This window comes from Bos mutus, chromosome 11 (assembly GCF_027580195.1).
Source record: "Bos mutus isolate GX-2022 chromosome 11, NWIPB_WYAK_1.1, whole genome shotgun sequence".
NCBI classification, from domain to species: domain Eukaryota; kingdom Metazoa; phylum Chordata; class Mammalia; order Artiodactyla; family Bovidae; genus Bos; species Bos mutus.
Genome location: NC_091627.1, coordinates 51149609 through 51171640, shown reverse-complemented (window position 1 = coordinate 51171640; position 22032 = coordinate 51149609). Strand labels below are relative to the sequence as shown.

The 22032-nt window shown below is 40.5% G+C and overlaps 1 protein-coding gene across 1 annotated transcript in view; it reads right to left on the bottom strand.

Moving 5' to 3' along the window:
* The window catches only part of CTNNA2 (catenin alpha 2), a 1382498-nt gene that overhangs the window by 849569 nt on the left and 510897 nt on the right, over positions 1-22032 (bottom strand). Inside the window, exon 7 of the mRNA XM_070379403.1 lies at positions 15914-16117. Within this exon, the coding sequence (XP_070235504.1) occupies positions 15914-16117 (204 nt within the window). The remainder of the gene's footprint in view (positions 1-15913; positions 16118-22032) is intronic.

The following is a 22032-nucleotide window of genomic DNA, read 5'->3' as shown; positions in this document are numbered from 1 at the left end:
ACTTTTATCCAAAACTCTCAGCTCACCTTGAAAATGTGCTGTGACCATCTTAGCTCCATTCACTTCCTTGGTCAAGTTAGGGTACAAAATAACATGGACTCCGGATATAGGTATGGAAGAAACCTGTAATCTTCCTTAATGTAAAAGTAAGGTATGGCTGAAGATGGAAGATGTAATACACACATTTATCACTGCTCTTTTCTGAAATTCCATTACAATGACCATAGAGCAATTTTCTTTGAAAGGCATCAACCCGAAGGACAAAGACAACAGGAGAAAATAGACACAGCAATATTCTAACAGTGGATATTGGACAGAAATGTGCTAACTCACTCAACAGGTCTGAGAAAGCTGAATTATAAGCCAGCAAATAGGAAAAGGTCAGAACAACCCAATTTGTGCTACAAACCCCTCAAAGACAGATTATTTGAGGCTTTAGCTTCTTTTGGAGGAAAGGAGTGAAACTGGTGAGGTGAAAAATAAGATTGTTTGAAACTCCACTTAAAAAGCAGCTAGAGGAACTTCCCTGGCAGTCCAGTGGTTAAAACTCCACCTTCCAATGCAGGGGGTACGGATTCAATTCCTGGTCAGGGAGCTGAGATCCCACATGCCTCCTGGCCAAAAAAAAATTAAAAAACAAAACCTAAAACAGAAGCAATACTGTAACAAATTCAATAAAGACTTTTAAAATGATCCACATTAAAAAAAAAAAATTAAAAAACAAGAGCAGTTAGAGCCTTGGATCCTCTCCTAATCCAAGCCGCAGGCAACTAGAAGTTTATTTTCAGGAAAAGGTAAAAGGCAGATCTTAGGACAGACATGGCTAATCAAGAACAGAGCCATCATACTGACCACCTGGGAAGTTATGGGCAAATGGACTTGCCAATGCTGGCTTGTCTGGTCATTGCCTCTACTGTTGTCTCAAACAAAGTTCACAACCTCTATCTAGAGACTGAAGCCAGGAGAAGTTGTTCTGTTGAAAAAAATCAGATTCAACTGTTTATTCCATTAATAACTTATTCCTACCAACAAAAGCTCCTTTTTGCTCTTCTGTGAGGAATTCTGGTGGCTATCCCACAAAGCTGCTGTTGTCTACTTTCTATTTGGGGTTCTGATAGGGTTCTGGTAGGATCTATAGATGCTTGGAAAAGGAAGATTTGCTTAGAGTCTACTGTCCAACTAACCCTGAGAAATCAAAGGGAATGTTAGGAAAACGATGAGTCAAACATGGTATAGGACTTTAAATGGATGAAAGAAGACTATTAAAAATCCAATGTTATGTCTATGTTGACTAGTATATAAAACATGAAATAATGAATCAAAGAATGGCCAAAAAGAAGCCAGAAGACTTGAATTCCAATTTGAGTTCTATGTTTCCTTGAAAACGTCCCTAACCATTTGATTTTTTGCATATATTTTGTTGCTTATTTTCATCTAAATGGCCTGAAATCAGAAACAGGGGCTTTAAGAAAGTGGATGGGAATCCTCCGAGATTCCTTTAAAAAGACTAAAGAAAAAAAAGTAAGGAAGGATGTGATTTTATCCATTTTACAAGTGGTGGAAGGAAAACTAATAGAGGAGGGAATGAGAGCACACTGAAAAGATAACAAGCATAAAATGAGGCCAATAATGAGAAAAGATGCAATATATGTGATAAGATGAAGTATGGAGAATTGTTTTACTTGTAAATGTCTCACGAATACAGAGAAGAAAAAACACCTTTCCCATAGGATTTGTGTGTCTATTTTGCAGGGATCAGAAGTGTGAAATCAGCCACCAGACTGCAGGACACTTAGCTGATTCCTTCTAACCCTCAAGTATGCAGACTGAATGATAAAAAGGCCAGTGTTGTCTTCTTTCCATTGCAATGAAATCCTCGTAACATGCCAATGCTGTTCTTGAGGCACTTTAGGGGGAAAAGAGTAAGGAAATGCAGATGTTTGCAAAGTTGTGCACCAGTCCCAAGGCACGGGAGGGGAAGAATTTGGGGTGGGGGCAGTGAAGATTAATAATAATAAATAACACTTTGAAACCATCGAGAAAACTAAGGAAAAGGAAAATTATGGTATCCACCTCTGGGTGTCTATCTCTGAATCTAATGATGTTGATTAAGTTGGGTGATTCCACCATGCTGGCCTAGTCCAAGAGCTAGAGGCATGAGAATCCCCTGGGAAATTTGCTAAAATACAGTCTCAAGCTCCATCCCTAGACATTCTATTGTTTTCAAACTGGTAGGGCCCTGGAATATGTGTTTTTCAAAATCTCCCTATGTGGTTTGATATGCAGATAGACAGAAGGATCGCTAGAGCCGTCAGGGAAAAATGTGGCTTCACTCATGGAAACACTGCCCTAGAAAAGTCATCGAAACAACCCAGAGCAAAAGTCCAATTCAGTGTGTGAACCGAACTGGCAGAGGCAAAGCTCAGAGCTGACGCTATACATCTGTCAGCTGCAGCCCAAACTGCAGAGTTACTAGAAACTGAGGTCAGCGATTAAGTCATTAAGAAAGAAGACTTTGAATAATCTGTGAGACTGCAGATTTTACTTCTGGCTGTTACTGAGAGCTGAGTCTTTCCAAGGATGATAAATTATCTTTTTTACAAATAGGGGAGTAAATGTGTTGGAAGAGGTATGTTTGAGAAAAGTGTACTTTGGGATAAAAAAACAACAGCTATCCTTCAATCAATAGCTCACAGGTGAGAGGCAGGCTCAGCTTTGCCTGTCTGTTCCTAAGAAATTCAAAGATTAGCCACCCAGATTCTCAAGTCTCCTCTGAGATCCTGAATGTCCAGGCTGAATAGTATATAGCTCCCTAAGACTACCCAGGAGATATTTTTCACTTGCTGCTTTCTTACAAAAGTATTTATCCTCATTCACAAAAAGAAAGCCCATTTTAAACCATTGACTCTTGACTTAATCCACTAACTTACTACATCAGGGCTTCCCTAATTTGCCTGTTCATAGAAATCACTTGGGGTACCTGCTCGAGGTAGAGATTATCAAGCTTCTCTATAGGAAACTGTGATTCTGTAAGTCTGGGCTGGGCATCTGGAGACAAGATGTCTCATTTTTAACAGCTGAATTATGATGCTTTTTTTTCTGTTGATTTCCCTCTTAGCTACATATACAAACTCCTTGTGCCTGATAGGTGGTGATGAGTTCAGTAATTTCCAAAGTTCCTAGTCCAGCCTGTGGAATTCTACAGAACTGAAACCAACCCAGCTCCACCTAGCTCCTCACATTCATCTCCAACAACTTATGCCCAAACACGTCACCCTGAAGAACACGCTTAAAATCGCAGAATTAAGAGTAAGCTGCTTCAGGAAGCTCTTTGAGAAGCAAGTGACATGCTTTGTATCATTTTTGTCTCTCATGATAGTCAACAGAAACATCTTTAGGCCTTTCTATAAAGAATTGATGGTGGCCTTAAGTATACCTCTGACTATAAGGAAATGTCTGGACACCTTAAAGTGAGTCATGAAGAAGTCAAGGCTAGTTAACCTTAGCTCATTTACTTATAGGTTTATGCACGATGGTATGATGACTGACCTAGAGCCAGACATCCTGGAATGTGAAGTCAAGTGGGCCTTAGAGAGCATCACTACGAACAAAGCTAGTGGAGGTGATGGAATTCCAGTTGAGCTATTCCAAATCCTGAAAGATGATGCTGTGCAAGTGCTGCACTCAATATGCCAGCAAATTTGGAAAACTCAGCAGTGGCCACAGGACTGGAAAAGGTCAGTTTTCATTCCAATCCCAAAGAAACACAATCCCAAAGAATGTTCAAACTACCATACAATTGCACTCATCTCACACGCTAGTAAAGTAATGCTCAAAATTCCCCAAGCCAGGCTTCAGCAATACGTGAACCGTGAACTTTCTGATGTTTAAGCTGGTTTTAGAAAAGGCAGAGGAACCAGAGATCAAATTGCCAACATCCACTGGATCATGGAAAAAGCAAGAGAGTTCCAGAAAAACATTTATTTCTGCTTTATTGACTATGCCAAAGCCTTTGACTGTGTGGATCACAATAAACTGTGGAAAATTCTGAAAGAGATGGGAATACCAGAACACTTGATCTGCCTCTTGAGAAATTTGTATGCAGGTCAGGAAGCAACAGTTAGAACTGGACATGGAACAACAGACTTGTTCCAAATAGGAAAAGGAGTTTGTCAAGGCTGTATATTGTCACCCTGTTTATTTAACTTATATGCAGAATACATCATGAGAAACGCTGGACTGGAAGAAACACAAGCTGAAATCAAGATTGCCGGGAGAAATATCAATAACCTCAGATATGCAGATGACACCACCATTATGGCAGAAAGTGAAGAGGAACTCAAAAGCCTCTTGATAAAAGTGAAAGTGGAGAGTGAAAAAGTTGGCTTAAAGCTCAACATTCAGAAAACTAAGATCATGGCATCCGGTCCCACCCCTTCATGAGAAATAGATGGGGAAACAGTGGAAACAGTGTCAGACTTTATTTTTCTGGGCTCCAAAATCACTACAGATGGTGACTGCAGCCATGAAATTAAAAGATGCTTACTCCTTGGAAGGAAAGTTATGACCAACCTAAATAGCATATTCAAAAGCAGAGACATTACTTTGCCAACAAAGGTTCATCTAGTCAAGGCTATGGTTTTTCCAGTGGTCATGTATGGATGTGAGAGTTGGACTGTGAAGAAGGCTGAGCGCCAAAGAATCAATGCTTTTGAACTGTGGTGTTGGAGAAGACTCTTGAGAGTCCCTTGGACTGCAAGGAGATCCAATCAGTCCATTCTGAAGGAGATCAGCCCTGGGATTTCTTTGGAAGGAATGATGCTAAAGCTGAAACTCCAGTACTTTGGCCACCTCACGCGAAGAGTTGACTCATTGGAAAAGACTCTGATGCTGGGAGGGATTGGGGGCAGGAGGAGAAGGGGACGACAGAGGATGAGATGGCTGGATGGCATCACTGACTCGATAGACGTGAGTCTCAGTGAACTCTGGGAGTTGGTGATGGACAGGGAGGCCTGGCGTGCTGCGATTCATGGGGTCGCAAAGAGTGGGACATGACTGAGCAACTGATCTGATCTGATCTGATCTTATACAGGAGGTAGAGCAGAGGAGAAGGCAATGGCACCCCACTACAGTACTCTTGCCTGGAAAATCCCATGGATAGAGGAGCCTGGCAGGCTGCAGTCCATGGGGTCACTAAGAGTCGGGCACAACTGAGCAACTTCACTTTCACTTTTCACTTTCATGCATTGGAGAAGGAAATGGCAACCCACTCCAGTGTTCTTGCCTGGAGAATCCCAGGGACAGAGGAGCCTAGTGGGCTGCTGTTTACGGGGTCGCACAGAGTCGGACACGACTGAAGCGATTTAGCAGCAGCAGCAGCAGAGCAGAGGAAACAGGTGAATAATTTTGTTCCGAACAGGGGATTCAAAAGACTCAGGATGTATTCAATCTGTTGCTAATGCTCTGCTGCTTCTCCCTCTCTGCCCCTACCCCTCCTCCTCCTTCTTATTCTCTTTCTTCCTCTGACGAGAATTATGATTGTGACTATGATTATCACAAAAGGAGAGGATACAGGGTTGTCATTTACCCATTCCAAAAATACTTATTCACTATTCTAGGCAAGATTCTCTAGAGCCTAAGGTTTGTGAATAAGACAACATTCTTCTTATGGGAGCTTAAAAATTCCAGTGGAATAGCAGACAGTAACCACACAAAGAGATGCTGTAATTTCAGAGGCTGGCAGGTGCTATAACAGAAATTAATAACTGAGATGACTAATAACAATATTTGTCATTGTTGTTTAGTCACTAAGTCATGTCTGACTCTTTGTGACCCCATGGACATAGCCCGCCAGACTCCACTGTCCATGGGATCTGGAGTGGCTTGTCATTTCCTTCTCCAGGGGATCTTCTCAACCCAGGGATTAAACCCTCATCTCCTGCATTGGCAGGCAGGTTCTTTACCACTCATCCACCAGAGAAGCCCAAGAATAACCTAATCTACCTGAAATTTGAAAGAAGGGCATGTATACAAAGCTGGAGGAAGAACTTTCCAGGGGGTGGTATGTACAAAGTTGACAAAGCAGCAGAGTCTGGTGCATCTGAAGTACAGGGAGGCATCACACTCTTGAAACACTTAGTTCTTAGAGTGTAACAGTTTCCTAAAGGAATCAAGAGAAACTTTTCAGCATAGGCTCAAGGCAGCATTAAGCTCAAGCATGGAGGCCCAGGGAGCTTATCTTTGAAAGGTTTCCCATGTCTTTTGGAAACAAAGGAAAGGCTTATTATCTAGGCTTTTGGTGGTATACAGCCTGCTGCTCTCCTGACAGTTGTGTGAGGTCTTTCTTGAAATACCCAAAAGGCTCTCCCAAGAAGATCAATTGATGGATTGTGCTGTCTAGGCTGTCTGAACTGGGACAGCCAAATCTGATGACTTTGCAGGCAACTCTGTCAACAATCTTTGCTCGTTGACTGAGTCAGAGACAGCCCCTTCCTGTCTCATGATGTTACTTGGTCTTCCTCATCATATTGACTGACCTTGTAAGATTCAGAACCAACTTTCAAGTGCTCTGATAAGGAGTGAAGCTAGCTAGAATTTTAAGCATGGGACTTAATTTTGCTGTTAACACAGATTTTCATTTTCACCTCATGTTTCATTTTAGATTTTCTATTCTTTCTGACACCAAGAGGAGCTCCTTATAGAAATCCACTGTAGATAAGGTGACTGACATCTATCCAGGGAGACTGCTGCAACAGACAACCTGCTCCTACTCCAGAAGGGCTTCCCAAGTGGCGCAATGGTAAAGAACCCACCTGCCAATGCAAGAGACGTGGGTTCAATCCCTGGGTTGCGAAGATCCCTTGGAGAAAGCAATGGCAACTCACTCCAGTATTTTTGTCTGGGAAATCCCATGGACAGGTGAGCCTAGCAGGCTATATACTACAGGGTCACAAAGAATCAGACACGAGTTGGCAATAAAACAACTCCAGAATTTATCAGCAGCACCACTCTAGACATGCTCAATGACCATGTCTTTTTCTTCATTATCTGAGGCTGGTGACAAGTAGGAATTTCCTGTCTGAGCCCTTCAAATAACTGTGTTTCTCCACCACACAACCACTAGTCCTGCCTTCCAAGGCTGTCCCGTCCACTCTCTTGTTCCATGGTCACATTTGCACTGTTCTCTTTAAATTCTTCAAAGATACTTTTTAACAAGTGTCTAATGATTGCAAATCTTCACCCTTGTAGTTCTGATCTTACTGGTTGCTTTTGCCAACTGTCAGTCATAGCAGCGTGTTTCACTTTGTTTTCATTGACTCTGGAATGCCAATTTCTGTTCCTTGTAACTTTATCTGTGGAAATTCTTTGAGGGCTGTGTTTAAAGTGTATTCCTCTAGAGAGAGTTGGTATTTGCTTCTGCAAGGTACCGGACAACTCACCACCTAGAATGACTTAAACTTTTGAGAAAGTAATAGAGATTCTGATCTCAAAACTGAGTGATTTTGAGTTTGTGGTTAGAAATTCTTGGTGGCAGAGGAGGGGTTCTTCTTTCCTTCTTTGAAAAAGCCAAGACAGCATATATTTCTATTGTTTCTCTCTACATGAAAGTTTTATTTTCTTAGCCCCTGCCCTCAAAGTGTCACCATCTGAGAACCCAGGCTTTACACTGAGGTCCCTAATCTGCCTGGCCATCCAGCTGGGTCACAGACTCTGCCTCCTGTTCTTTACAATTTGTGCCATTGAGAACTCAAGTCTAGGCCTGAGGAATCTGCAAACCTATCTCTAGACTATTGTATTCCTGTCAATTCTTACCTCTCAGTAACTCCTTTATATTCTTGTGAGTTTATCCATGCATTGAAAAGACTTTTAAGAAATTATACCACCAGGCACACAGGTGTAAAAGGAAGAAAGGGAAGGGGCTGGAGGAGAGAGAGCGAGCCCGACTGCTCAGAACTGCTCTTCCTCCACAGTGAAGTCACCAGTAAGCTCCGGGAGTTGATATGACCTCTGTTGCTCAGACTTAACTCATTATAGAACTAAGACTGGAGGCCTCATTTTGATGGCAAGGCTACCTGTTTAAACTCTGCTAAACTACCCACAGTAGAGAACAAAGGAATGTTTCCTGTAAGAAGTACTATTCCTGGCCAGGGAGATTGTATGTGATACTGCACAGAGAATTGACCTTAATGATTCAAGTGAAACAGAGCTAGTTAGACCCATCTGTCCAAGGATCCTGTAAGCCATTTAATTGTATGTATGAGCTAATGACACATAATAGCAAATACGTATGCCATACTGTACATTTCGAAGGGTTTAAGTTCCCCACCATGACAACTGCCTCATACCATGAGTCCTTTAAAACCAAGGAGATCCACCATGCCCCCACAGCATGGATGTTACATGCAACTGTGCCCCACAGCCACAGTGAGACTGTGCCCACGTCACCCTAGTGTCAGTCAGCAACCTGCCAGTCTGGCTCTCCTCCTGAGGCCTCTTGGAACATTGTTATGCTCTATGGGATGCCTGAATCCAGCACAATATCTCTTACACTCTCACCTGCATTATTTCCTTCTAAGGAACATGTTACCACCAAGGTTGGACATGCTCCCACCACCTGTGCCTGAGTGAGTGCCGGCCAGCATGACCCCCATAATATTTCCTTGGCTTTCTGAGATCCCATTCCAGCAAAGGAATACAATAAAATATATGAAGAAGGACTCAAAAAAAGAATAAAAAATTGCAAGACACTGTACTAGTCCCAGTGTACCCCTAGGAGTCACACTGAAAACTGCTCAGAAACAGGCAAATAGGATTGCAAATGCCATAAGTCAAAGACAGAAGCCTCATAAGCTATCCAGATGACTCCCCATCCCAAGCATATTTCATTGGAAGAGTAGGTTCAAAGGATAGTTTTAGACCTGAGAGAAAGGGCTGGTAAACTAGATTTACTCTTTCAATGTCTGAGCAAGAACCTTCAACTGAAAAGGAATTTTAAAGCTGTCTCTTCATGGAAGCAGATTTTACATGAAAAGCATAATAGCATAGATGAATTTCAGCCTCAAAATTAATAAAGATGTGGGCACTGAACATATTTGAAGGCAGAAAGAAGAAAAGAAAGTGAATGTGACAGTCGCTCAGTCACGTCCGACTCTTTCTGGCCTGAATTCTCCAGGCCAGAATACTGGAGTGGGTAGCCGGTCCCTTCTCCAGGGGATCTTCCCAACCCCGGGATCAAACCCAGGTCTTCCACATTGCAGGTGTATTCTTTACCAGCTGAGCCACAAGAGAAGCCCAGGAAGAAGAAAGGGGGGGAAAAGAAAAGTTTCAAATAAGGGAAAGGCAAGGAAAACCTTCTCACTGAAGACACCAAATTTGGGATATCAGGACTCTTTCCCTCGAATGAAGATATCAGTCTTATTAAGATAATTCTTAATTTCCCCTTAAAATGGAGGGCCATTATGGGGCAAATGGGCAACTTTAGGTCATATATGACCCACAAACATTTTTTAAACATTACTTTCTACTTTATTTTTAAGCCAAACCTTTTAGTAGAAAAATTCAGAATCAGCCAAATTGACTTTCATGAATTTCATCCTCTCTCTTACATGATTACGTAAGGAAGAGAAATGAGAAGGCCTAGATAATACTGGAAACAAATTTTATGTTTAATCAGCAATTACTCTTATTCTTATGTAATAACAACTATTCCATCTTTCTCCTAGATTCCTATTCAGGAGAAATCCAACATTATAACAATTTCTATGACAAAATTATCTTTCTATGATGTTTCTTTCAGAAGCTTTTAGTGCCTTCTCTGGATCTGGGTCAAATCTAACTATTGAACTTGCCCAATAGCTGTCCTACACATTGCCAACTTACAGAAATTCTGATAAATGAAAATCAAATCTATAGAGAAAATCAAGCACAGAAAAACACTCCTAGACACTTTTAAACCTCAGAGGCATTTAACTTTTCTTTAGCTATAAAATGATAATTGCACAAAATTTTCAGGGAACCCCTTAAGCACAAGAACCGAGAAGCCATGCTCTCCACGTCTTCTTACTTGTTTCTCAGTCACGCTTGGGATCTCAGTCACTCGTCTCTCCTGGCAGCCCCAGAAGCCTTGCCTACTTATCTTTTCCAGAATTCTTCTGTAAAACCACTCTCAAAATGAATTGCTTCTAAATGAAATATTGCATATTTATATGATAAAATACTATGCAGTCAGTCAACATAAGGTTTGAGAATGTTTATTGTTATGGTAATGTAGTCATAATATATTAGGTAAAGAAAATAGATTACAAATCACCATTTACAAAGAGTCCACTTTTAAAACTCCAGGCAAAACATATGTATGTCTCTGTATGTATAAATATATCACTCATATAAGTTTAAAAACATTGGAAAGACACGTACAAAATTATCAATGATGATTATCTTTAGAGGGTGAGCTTGTGAATACATTTTTGTCTTCCATCTTTTTTTTTTTTTTTAAATGAACATATATTTCTTTTGCACTATTAAAAAGCAGTGTAAAACCCACTCTTTTCAGAGCTCCCCAGGCTCTGGATATCACTCTACATGTTCCTCATGTTCTTCTGTATGCTGAAGCCTTGGTGGGGTATGGTTGGAAGCTGGTTGGAAATGACAATTTTGAGGTCTCATGTCAGACCTCAACCCTTCACAAATAGGTTCCATCTGGAACTCCCTTTACATTAAATGACATTCTATAGCAAAAGCTATGACAATCTACTATAAGGCACTTACAGTAAGTATATATGGCCACATGCACTTTTCATATGTGTATTACATTAGTGGTTTACACACTGTCCCCAGGGATTCACTTAGGTGATTCAAGAAGTTTGAAAAAAGTTAACTCAAATATTTTGTAAAAATATAGAACTTTAATTATTCATAAAAATAAAATAAAAAATTACCTGCCACACTTTAATACTGATGATACCACAAAGTCATTCCTTTATGCCACCTGAGTCTCTGCTATCATTATGCAAAAAAACTTTAATTGTGCAATTGTTTAAGAAATTGTAGCTGTGGATTAATTTTCAATGAATAATCTAGAGCAACACACAGTGTTTTTGTCTGTGTAATTGAAGCAAGCAGTTCAGCATCACAAGGCACGAGGTCCAGACATATCTACTTACCACCTTTCCTCACCAAAGCTGAAGAGTATACAGGGAAGTATTGGATTACCACATCTCCATATAGTTCTGCATTCATGTTTTAGCAATTAAAATAAGCATTATATATTTTACATTTATAAGAATGTGAATCATATTTGGATAGTTTGGTGATACAACTTGGAAATGAAATGTTTCCATTGAACTCCTTTTTCAAATTGAATCAGTCCTAGCAGACTGTCCAGACATTAAAAAGTGAGCTGTTTACAAAGTTTGCTATATCTGAGGAAATCAGAATTTTCTGTGTAACTAAAACAAGACAAGATATCAAAACTGAAGAGATCATATTAGGGTGGCTATACAAGTGCAGCGGTCATTCACACTGCCTGAGGTCCATTCTAAGGCCATAAATAGTAACAATCTGAGCACTTCGCTACCTCTTGGCACAAGCCACCATCCTGAATGACTCAAGTGCTCCTCATCTGTCCTCCTGCTTTGTTACCCTTTGAACTCCTATGGCCTGTCCTCAACATCTAATTCAAGGCATTTTCTGCCCAATACGCTCCAAAGGCCTCCCATTTCATTCAAATAAAAGCCAAATTCTGAATAATGGTTTGCTAGGTGCTTCAGAGTCTGACACCTTGTCCCCTGGAAGACTCCATCTCCTGCTACCCCTCACTGACTTAGAACAGCCACGTGAGCCTCCCCAGGAAGGTTCCTCAAGAGCCTGGCATGAAGGGGCATCCCCCAAGACTGCTGCTACCAGTGTCCCCATTCCCACATTGAACCACTGGTGACCCATGCCTCTACGGGAGACCCTCCAACACTAACAGGACCAGAAGCAACTTTTTGTGGGTGTAGCTGGACACTGTCATGCTTTCCACCCAGGCAAATCTATAACTGAAGATAGATTCAAGTGCCCCTGGGGCCCAGTCCAGTGAAAGTGACCAGATCACGCCTGTCCATCAAAGGCACAAGCTCTCTTCATCTCCACCCCATTGGTGCCAAGTGAGAACGTGGGTCCTAAATTTTTGGACCGTTTCATTGTATAAGGGAAACAGAAAGTTCTGACTTTTAATGGAATCTCCCACAATTAAAATTTTGGCAATTCAAAAATTTAAAAAAACAAGAGCCAAAAAAAAGAGTTTGGCACCTTTCCACATAAGTTCAAAGAGGATTAGACCTTGCTGCTCCTACCAACTCAAGTGCAGTCTGCTCCCTCATCTCTAGAATATCTTTAACCATGTGTCATCTTAGTGAACTTTTTCCAGGTCATCCTTACAACTACACTCCATGCTGCTGTTTCCTAGGTTTTATTTCCATGTTTCACTAATCACCATCTGAGATAACTCTTGCTCAAATGACCGACTGGTTGATGGTCTGTCTCCCCCACCTTGAGCGTAAACTCAATAAAAGCTGAGAATTGCGTCTATGTTTTTCCCTTCTATAACCCCAGAATCCTATAACAGTGTCTGGTACAAAGTACCAGGCACACAGCACATATTCATTAAATAAATAGAGTACTCTAAATTCAAATCCATCACCAAATTCTTATCAATAAAATACCCTCTTTAATTGTTTCCTATCATGGGGCCACTTCTTAAGATTTTTTTATGAAAGGGAGTTTTACTGCCACCAAAAAAAGCTGCATAAAATTATAAGTTTCAGATGCAAAATTATATATTCATTATAATTTGAATCTATTTATAGTACTTAGCATAACACTGCAACAACCACCCTGATGACAATAATCCAAAGGTCACACATCCTTTTGAACAAGAGTCTCTCTCTACCCATTAGTCTCCACATATGTACAATAATGTTGTTCTATTTAAAGGGACACTATTTTTAAGACTCTTTTTGGGATTACATCATAAACTTAATTAAAAAATAATTAAGGCCACCAAGGGCTTTCTTAAAACCATTCCAATAGACTCCAGTGTTCTTGCCTGGAGAATCCCAGGGACGAGGGAGCCTGGTGGGCTTCCGTCTATGGGGTCACACAGTCGGACACGACTGAAGCGACTTAGCAGCAGCAGACTTTTCTAACATTGTCACACTCTGTAATCATAAACTTTACCACATGCACCTGTACTTTCAGTCCTTTTTTTTTCTTTTTCAAAACACTGTTTCTTTTACATGCATGATTTTGTTATATCTTCAAATCACACACATTCATTACCTTGAATATACCTTTAGGAAACATTTAACAAACAACTGATACCCTTTTGCACTCAGTGTATCCACATAACTAAGCATGGCTCATGCCCCATGCAGATGACTTTCTCCTAATTATTTAGTGTACATCTTCAGTGTTCATCTCCCTCCATTTCATACCACTTGGCATGTATGTGTACGATTTTAGAACACCTTCACCTTGATGAGTTAAATTTGCATCAAGAACTGATCAGGAGATTTTTAAAACCCAGAAGTGTCAGTTCTGTCTATAGCCATACCACCCTGAATATGTTGAATTTCATCAGAAGTATCAGTTATGCCAGTTTTAAAATCTCTTCTTCTCAACATAATTATTTCTTCATCCTAATGATATTGCCTAGCATGTTAAGATGAAAATCTGCAGTCATAATATGATCATACCTTCATTTCCAGAGCTAACAAAATTGCAAAAGAAATATAACAGCATAGTCACAATTGACTAATTTTTTGGTTGCCATTAACTACAGTAGACTTTTTAGCCAAGGCATATATAGTGGTTTTATATTAATATATGCTATATAAAAAGAAATATAAATTGAAACTGTGGCAGTAGAAATGAGTGCACTAGACATGGATTATGAAGCTGGTTTAGATGCATCCAATTTTACCTTGAAATCACCAAAGAAGTGTGAAGGCAAAGTAAATTTTATGCACTTTATATAAAAGTCAATAGTAGGTGTTTTATTTCAGGCTTTGATCCTGGTGATTCAAAGTGAATAGAATTTGCACACTTTAAAATTTAAGCACTATACCCACCTACGTATTATCTATAACTGTATCAAAGTAGAAATCAAATTTTCAATAAAAATACAAAACATTCCTTCATCACAAGGTTGTGAACAGAAAAACAAGCACCTGGAGTCAATAAAACACAAAAAAATCCATCAACTCTGCTGAACTACGTGAGTTTATACTAAAAAAAAAAAACTTGTACTTGACAGGATTCTAGACAACAAACTGAAAATTACATGTCACATCTCGATCAATTCTTCTTCAATCACATTCTGTGATTAAAAGAGCACAGAAACATATTTCTTGTTCTGATATATTTATATTGAGATCTTAACCATCACTCCTGATCTCTGCAGTTTCTAATTCTGTCTCTGGCAGTAATTCTCCATTGCTAGAAATACCAGCATGCCTTCATATAAAATCAAATTCCACATATAAATCATTAGCCTGTTGCCATTCTGTTAAAAACAAACAAACAGAATCCCAGCTTTTATAAGCCCTCTTTTTTTGTTATTCAAGATTCTCACAGGATGGGAGACACTGATCAGCATTTCTAGCTGTACTCTGCATAGCACCTGTAGCCCCAAATCCCAAAAGTGTTGGCCATCCTGATCCAAGAGAGGAGTCCTCATAAGCAGCTGGGTGCCACGTGAGTCATCCACATCTTATTCTTTGTGTGCTGAAAATGGGCAAGTCTTCAATATCAAAGAATCTGAAGGTGTATGGAAAGGAAACAGATTTGGGTTTTCATAGGGCATTTGGCACTTTTTGTTTTTCAGATCAAAGTTCTCCAGAGGGTCTGGCAGCAGTAGCTCTGTGCCTGTCATCACTGACTCCTGGCTTGACCCAGGGGCCTACACGTTGGTTAGGGATGGGAGTGGTAAGGAGGGAAGGACACGGGTTGGCTGCTCTGTCTCAGTCTTGCCTGGGGTTGTTTCAACAGGGCCCAGAGTGAGTTTCAAAAGATGGGAGCAGATTTTCAGACTCCCCATTCTCTACCTGACAACTACACAGGCCATTCCTTCAATATGTAATGGCAAGGCCTCGCTACATTTTCCCACTTTATGCTGAATTCTTCCTAACTCAGGAGTCCAGAACATGAGGAATGCAGATCATTCACAGTTACAAGACCTGGGCATCAACAACATCACCTCTGCTGAATACATAATTCAGTGCTTTTCAAAACAAAGAATATGATTTCATCTCCTTCGTCTATTTACCAGTCTACAGGAACTACCTCATTTTACACCTGTAGGAGAGAACAGCTGCTGTCGCTGCTGCCATATAAATAGGTTTTACTAATATCCACTTGAAAACTTGAAGACTCATTCTCATAACAATTTCTAAATGCACAGTGAATCAATAAAGTTCCCCCAGATTCTATTACAGTTAGAAGTTTCCACCTTAACCAACTCAGTCCAAACATTGAGAATCTGTATTTTCTAATGCCTCTTAGGGGTGAAGATTAGCCATCCACTGCTGCCCGTGATTTTGACATTACTCTGAGCAAAGGACTTCAGAATATCCTGTTATTTCCAACCACCATCTACTTTTACCAACAGAAAACTTTCCTCAATCAAAGGCAAACCACTAAAACGACCCAGAAATCACTCAAGTAAATAGCCAAAGTATTCCTCTGAAACCTGTTCCACCAATCTCGTTCCTTCTGCCAACGCATTCTGAGAAATCAAGACAGAGCTCTCCCAAAGCGGCTCTTGGATTTCACCTGACCGACTCTCTCAGGGCATCTCCTGTCCTGGAACCACCTGATCGCGCACCAGAATCTTCCACAGCGGTCGGCGCGGGCCCGAGAGCCTGGGACTTACGTTGTTCATGTACTCGCTAAGCAGGTCCTGGAGCGCTTGGCGCACCGCGTTGCACTCGGCCACGATCCGCTCGCGCCGGTCATCGCGGGTGCACGAAGAGTCAGCCATGAGCGCTGCGCCGCTAATGATGCTCTCCAGGCGCTCCTCCAGGGACGGGCGGAACCGGGCCTCGCTGAATGTCATGGGGTCCAGGATGATCTTGTTCTGAAAGGAGCACAGTGTGAAAGAAATCAGCAGAGAAGAGGCGGCTACCTTTGTACCCTGATCTCAAAAACAGAAATTTCTGAGACAAGGACTAGACTCTCCCTGGAGAATAAACCAACTACTTAAATAAAGGCTAAAGTGGCCTTGACACAGTCTCCACTTTCTGTAAGATACTTTGTCCTGAATCTAATCTTCAGGGAGAAAATGTCACGTTTTGTTTTAGAATGTGTTCTTGGGAAAGGCTGTATCAATGCAAGGGTTTTCCAAAGAGACTGTGACACTTGACTTTTTTTTTTTTTTTTTAATTTGTAGGCATCTAGGAAAACACATTTCAGTGTAGCACTTTGGGAGACTATGAGAAGATTTTAAAGCCCTAGACTAGAACACACTATGTAGTGGACAACTTAAGGATGCATTAGTGGTGACTTGTGTACCAACTGTGTCCCCTCATTAGAATCAAAGGGTCTCATGGCAGGATGCTGCTTGAAACCTGAGTAAATAGCATCCAACAGGCACATACATTACAAGTCACAATACCTCCCACTAGGAACTAATGCTTAGCTACCTAATGTGAAGGACTGACTCATTGGAAAAGACCCTGATGTTGGGAAAGATTGAAGGCAGGAGGAGAAGGGGGCCTCAGAGGATGAGATGGTTGGATGGCATCACTGACTCAATGGACATGAGTTTGAGCAAGCTTCGGAGTCAGTGATGGACAGGGAAGCCTGGAGTGCTACAGTCCATGGGGTCACAAAGAGTTGGACATGACTGAACAACTGAACTGAATTGAGGAACCAATGTGTTGTATAAAAACTAGATTTCTAGAAAAGGATTCATAATGTGTGTGCATGTATCTGTGTGTGATTGAGATGCACAGAAATATGCATCCAGAATTCAACAGATATATCAGCCTGTGTGAAGATCTGAGAATCATCAGGTCTATGTGAATGCAAGGTAGTGAATGGTATACTAGCAAAGTGAACAGAATAAGAGCAGACCTAAGAAGGCCCAATTAATCTCAACTTACAAAGGTTTACAGAAAGACAAGAATTAAAAAGAAGACTGAAACTATAGTCAGATAGAAAGAGCAGAATCTGAAGAACAATAATTCTAGCAAGTCAAGGGAGCAGAAACACTGATGAAGTGTGTGGTGACCAACTGCAGGAAACAAAAGAGACAATACTGACTTTGTCCAACGGTTGGTTTCTACTGGGAACCCCTTTTCTGCTCCGAACAAGGAAGACATTCCAGCAACATTAATCCAAGTGAAATGAGCAGCTGCAGGAAATGGTTTCCTCATCTTCACTGGTGGTACACACTCAGACATCCAAGGACCACCATGGTGGTGATGGAGTAAATGATCTTCCAACTCTAGGATCCTTTGGCAGGACTGCCTTGCCATCCTTTGATGTCATATATACATATATCTAAGAAAACACAATTTATCATATCTACAAATATAATCGGAGAAGGCAATGGCACCCCACTCCAGTACTCTTGCCTGGAAAATCCCATGGATGGAGGAGCCTGGTGGGCTGCACTCCATGGGGTTTCGAAGAGTCGGACATTACTGAGCGACTTCACTTTCACTTTTCACTTTCCTGCATTGGAGAAGGAAATGGCAACCCACTCCAGTGTTCTTGCCTGGAAAATCCCAGGGATGGGGGAGCCTGATGGCTGCCATCTATGGGGTCACACAGAGTCGGACACGACTGAGGTAACTTAGCAGTAGCAGCAGCAACAAATATAATAAAGAAAGCAAATGAGAGTAGGTAGTTATAGCATTGCCCACCTGCCACCTGCTGATACACAGTATGTGCCTACTAGATTGCTTAGTGCTAAAAAGAGGGTGAAGATCATAAAAAAATAAAAATAAAAAACCTTGGGTAGAATTTTTTCCTAATAGGGATATAAAATAGCTACTTAGTTATTACAAAATAGATTCAGGTATGCACTCTGGGAAAGCCTGTCCTAACTCTCCAAAGCATCCTAAGGTATTTGAGGAGGGGGGCACTTCCCTGGTGGCTCAGCCAGTAAAGAATCTGCCTGCGATGCAGGACACCTGGCTTCAATTCCTGGATCGGGAAGATCCCCTGGAGTAGGGAATGGAAACCCACGCCAGTATTCTTGCCTGGAAAATTCCATGGATAGAGAAGTCTGGCAGGCTACAGTCCATGGGGTCCCAAAGAGTTGGATATGACTGAGCAACTAAGCACGTACGCATGCACATGCTCAAATGATCCATGGCTCTGATTCTCTGATTCCTGTTAAAATGCAGAACTCCATGACAGGGAGATCCTTTGAGCACAAAAGTATGACATCCTGAGGAATGAATGAAGCAAGTGGTGACTTACAAGGAAGCACTCACTAAACACAGACCAGGTCTGAGGTCCACTGGAATCGTGGATTTCCTAGAAATTTACTCATTGGTCAAAGTTCTCTCTTCAGTTTAGAGGATGAACAGGAGATATGCTATTCTGTGATAGGTTTTGGCATAAAGACTACCTTCACATTTGCATTTTCTTAGGTCTTAGAAAAAGGACAATCTTTACTTAACTCAGAATAGTGTTACTCAAATCCTGTCCCTTGTGCCCAAGTAGCCTCTCAAACAGTGTCAAAAAATCACATGGAAGCCTCAGTACAGTGGATGGCTTTGCAGCTAGAGGTGTCCTGCCCCATTTGCCATCTGTTCTAGAGCTGTGTCTGCAAGGACTCTTCCCAATGGGATCCATATGTGTTCTCTCTCCCTTTCTACTGCTTTTCAGATGATGCATTTATATATATATTTTTACCATGTAACATGCATTAAGTACTGATACTCTAATTAAAGAAATAACTAATCAAAATATAATTAGGCTATTATCCTTTATAAGGATTACTGATTTTTGAAGTACTCTTTTATAGAAATTCCTATTAACATAATACAGTGAAAAGTATTTGTTCTGCTTTGAGGTTTCAGGAGACTCTTCAGAGTTATATATTGGCTTGAGGATAGATTTTTACTACATTTTTGGACTAAAAAATATAAAGAAATGCCAACTTGGTAGAAATATACTGAGGTAAATTTGAACTCAATAAAGGCAACTGTAAAAGTTTCTCTGCAGAACAAGGAAAATGTTCTATTACCATTATACTATTACTTCTTAAAGTATTTTCCATGGAATCTGAGCCTAGAGATGTAATGTTTTGATGAAAAATTAAGTTTTCCTGGCCAGATATTTTTTGGAAATACTGCATGGCCCAGGATACATTAACACATGAAATGCTTTGGGGAATTCTGCATTAAAGAAGTCAGTTTACGGCAGCATTCCTCAAACCTATTTGAGCCTAGAAGGGGTGCCCTTTTAAAATACATGTATTATCTATGAGAACCTAAGGAACACACTTTGGGGATCGTAGCAAGAGAAAATTTACAGCGGCAGCGGAATGAGCTCCAAACCTCCATGGCCCAGGGCTGTCATGAAAGTAAATGCACTGAAACATTGAGCTTGAAAAACTCTGCATAAAAGTTACACTATTCATCATATTTCTAATGGAATTATTCATTACTTATAGATCACAGGGGAAAGGCTTTAAAAAAAATCTCCCTGGAGAAGAAACAATAAATTTACAGTATTTCTGTCTATATCCATGGTGGAGATGGGGAGCACCATGATGGATATGAAAAGCTAGAGGGGAGAAGCCTCTGAGGGGAAAGAAAAGGCCTAAAGGGCAGTACACATGTGCGTGTGCCTCTGTGTGCATGCGTGTTGGGGGGAGGGGTTGGCTGTGTGTGTCTTATGTATGAGGGGTGGGTTCGGGTTGTGGGTAATGGGGATGGGGATAAACTGGGGGCAGAAGGTATGGGTTGTTGGGGTGTGTGTGTGTGTGCGCATGTGTTTATTTTCAGAAAACTGGAGAGCTCTCAAACAGGCTTTAGGAAATCAGAAAAGAATATGAAAAAAAGAAGAACCAGATGAAGTCAGTGGCTTAAGGACTAGAGGATAAGACCATCTACTGTTGCTAAAGTGATAGGAAAAAACAAACTCCTAGAGCTGGATCCTGAGCAAGAAATTCAGAGAATGAAAGTCTAAGATGAATGTAGGAGTGCTGCTTCTGAATTATTTGGGAATGACTTTAAAAAGAAACACTTAGGCAAGTTCTCTTTGCTAGCACACTTGGGGGTCATTTCACATCAGTATATACATCTTATTTTCTAGCATCAGCTCAGCAGGTCTTCGGCTCTCTATGCGGCTGCCCTCTACTGGCCAGATGGCGCTCAGCAGCAGCAGCACCCAGGATCAAACCCAGCTCCCTGGACACTGAGGGAACATTTCACGGGTAACATGCAAGCATCAAACAGAGAAAAAGGAAGGCCAAGGATTCCTGGCTCTCCCTTTATGACAAACATGTGCTTCCACAAGAGGATTTTATGCTGTTTCCAAGTGTACAGGCTTATTTCTTTTAGTCCACTGAGATTTTACATTTTAAATATCTAAGTCCCTTGTTTGCATTCCTAAAGCTCATTTAATCTTTTTATCCTTTTGATATTTTAGCTCATCTTATATTGTCATTTTAGTTCATTTTAAAATTGTGGGACTGCATGTTCTTTACTTTATCTTTTTCTTCTTTTTTTAAAATAAGGCTTAATTTCTTTTTATCTTGTCTATTTTCAGACCCTTTATAATAATTGAACTGCATATCTTGCATAATATTTTGTGCGTTGTGATTTTTACTTATTTTTATTAACATCTTTACTTTAAAAATCACTGTTTTCATTCTGACAGTTTATAGAGTGGTAACTGGAAAACATGACCACAAAGACAGAAGCCACAATAATTCACTCCCAAGAAAGGGGGCTAGAATCCTCTTCTACCATCAAGTTGGTGCTGTAATAGTCTCTCTCATCCTACATAACTGATTTCCCATTTTTTTCCCAGTGTTGAACTGTATAAAAGTTTTAACTTGAAATAATTCAGGGAACCATATATTTTGAAACTACTTCCCAGAATAATACATTCACCTGTACTCAACCCACATACAACTGTTACAAGAGCACTGTTTTTAAATCACCCCTATCATCCATTCTCTTTACAAGGACTCACATGATCTAAAATTTCAGGAATATACTCAGATGCTGAGTTATACTTGCTGCAAGCTCTGACACCACAGGGTGCAGCAGAGAGACCAAAGCAAGAAGCTGAATGCACTTCAAATGGTTTGATAGGTCCACAATTCTGTGCCCATGATATTACCACCTCCATCTTATTAAAGAGGAAGGTGGTGACAGATATGTTTCTCCCTGGACATCCAGCTAGGAGACAAAGACACCTGGCTTTGAGCACAGGGCTTTAGACTTTAAGTTTAGTGTTCCTTCCACTGTTTCAGACTGCCCATATTAAGTTAAATTGAGTCTAACAAATCATAATTATAAAAGTATATTTCTTATTTAAAAATAAATAAGTTCTCTGAAACCAAATATAATGGTATAAGTATCATCCATCATACTATCTTCTTTTATGGCATTTGGGTTAACTTGCCCTTCCCATGGATAGTTGAAAGTTGATAGCTATTAATTCAAGAAACAGGTGCCAGTTACTTCGGCCCAGATCAAAGAATCCTTTATTTCAAGAGGTTCACTGTCTAGTCAAATATTAAAAAACAAAAACATGTTGAACCAACTGTAATTTGAAAAATATACCCATGTTAAGGAATGACTGAGTGATGGGAATCTGCACAGTTCAGAGGTTGAAGGTAGACACAGAGATCTTCCTGGAGATTATTCCTTAATTGAGACATAAAGAGTGACAAGCAGTTGACCAAGCAAAATTAGAGGCAATGGAGACAGAATAGGAAGTGGGAACAAATGCACAATATACAAAGTGTATCACAGTATACCAAGTGTATCAGAAGCAATTTACTGAAGCTGAAGTGTT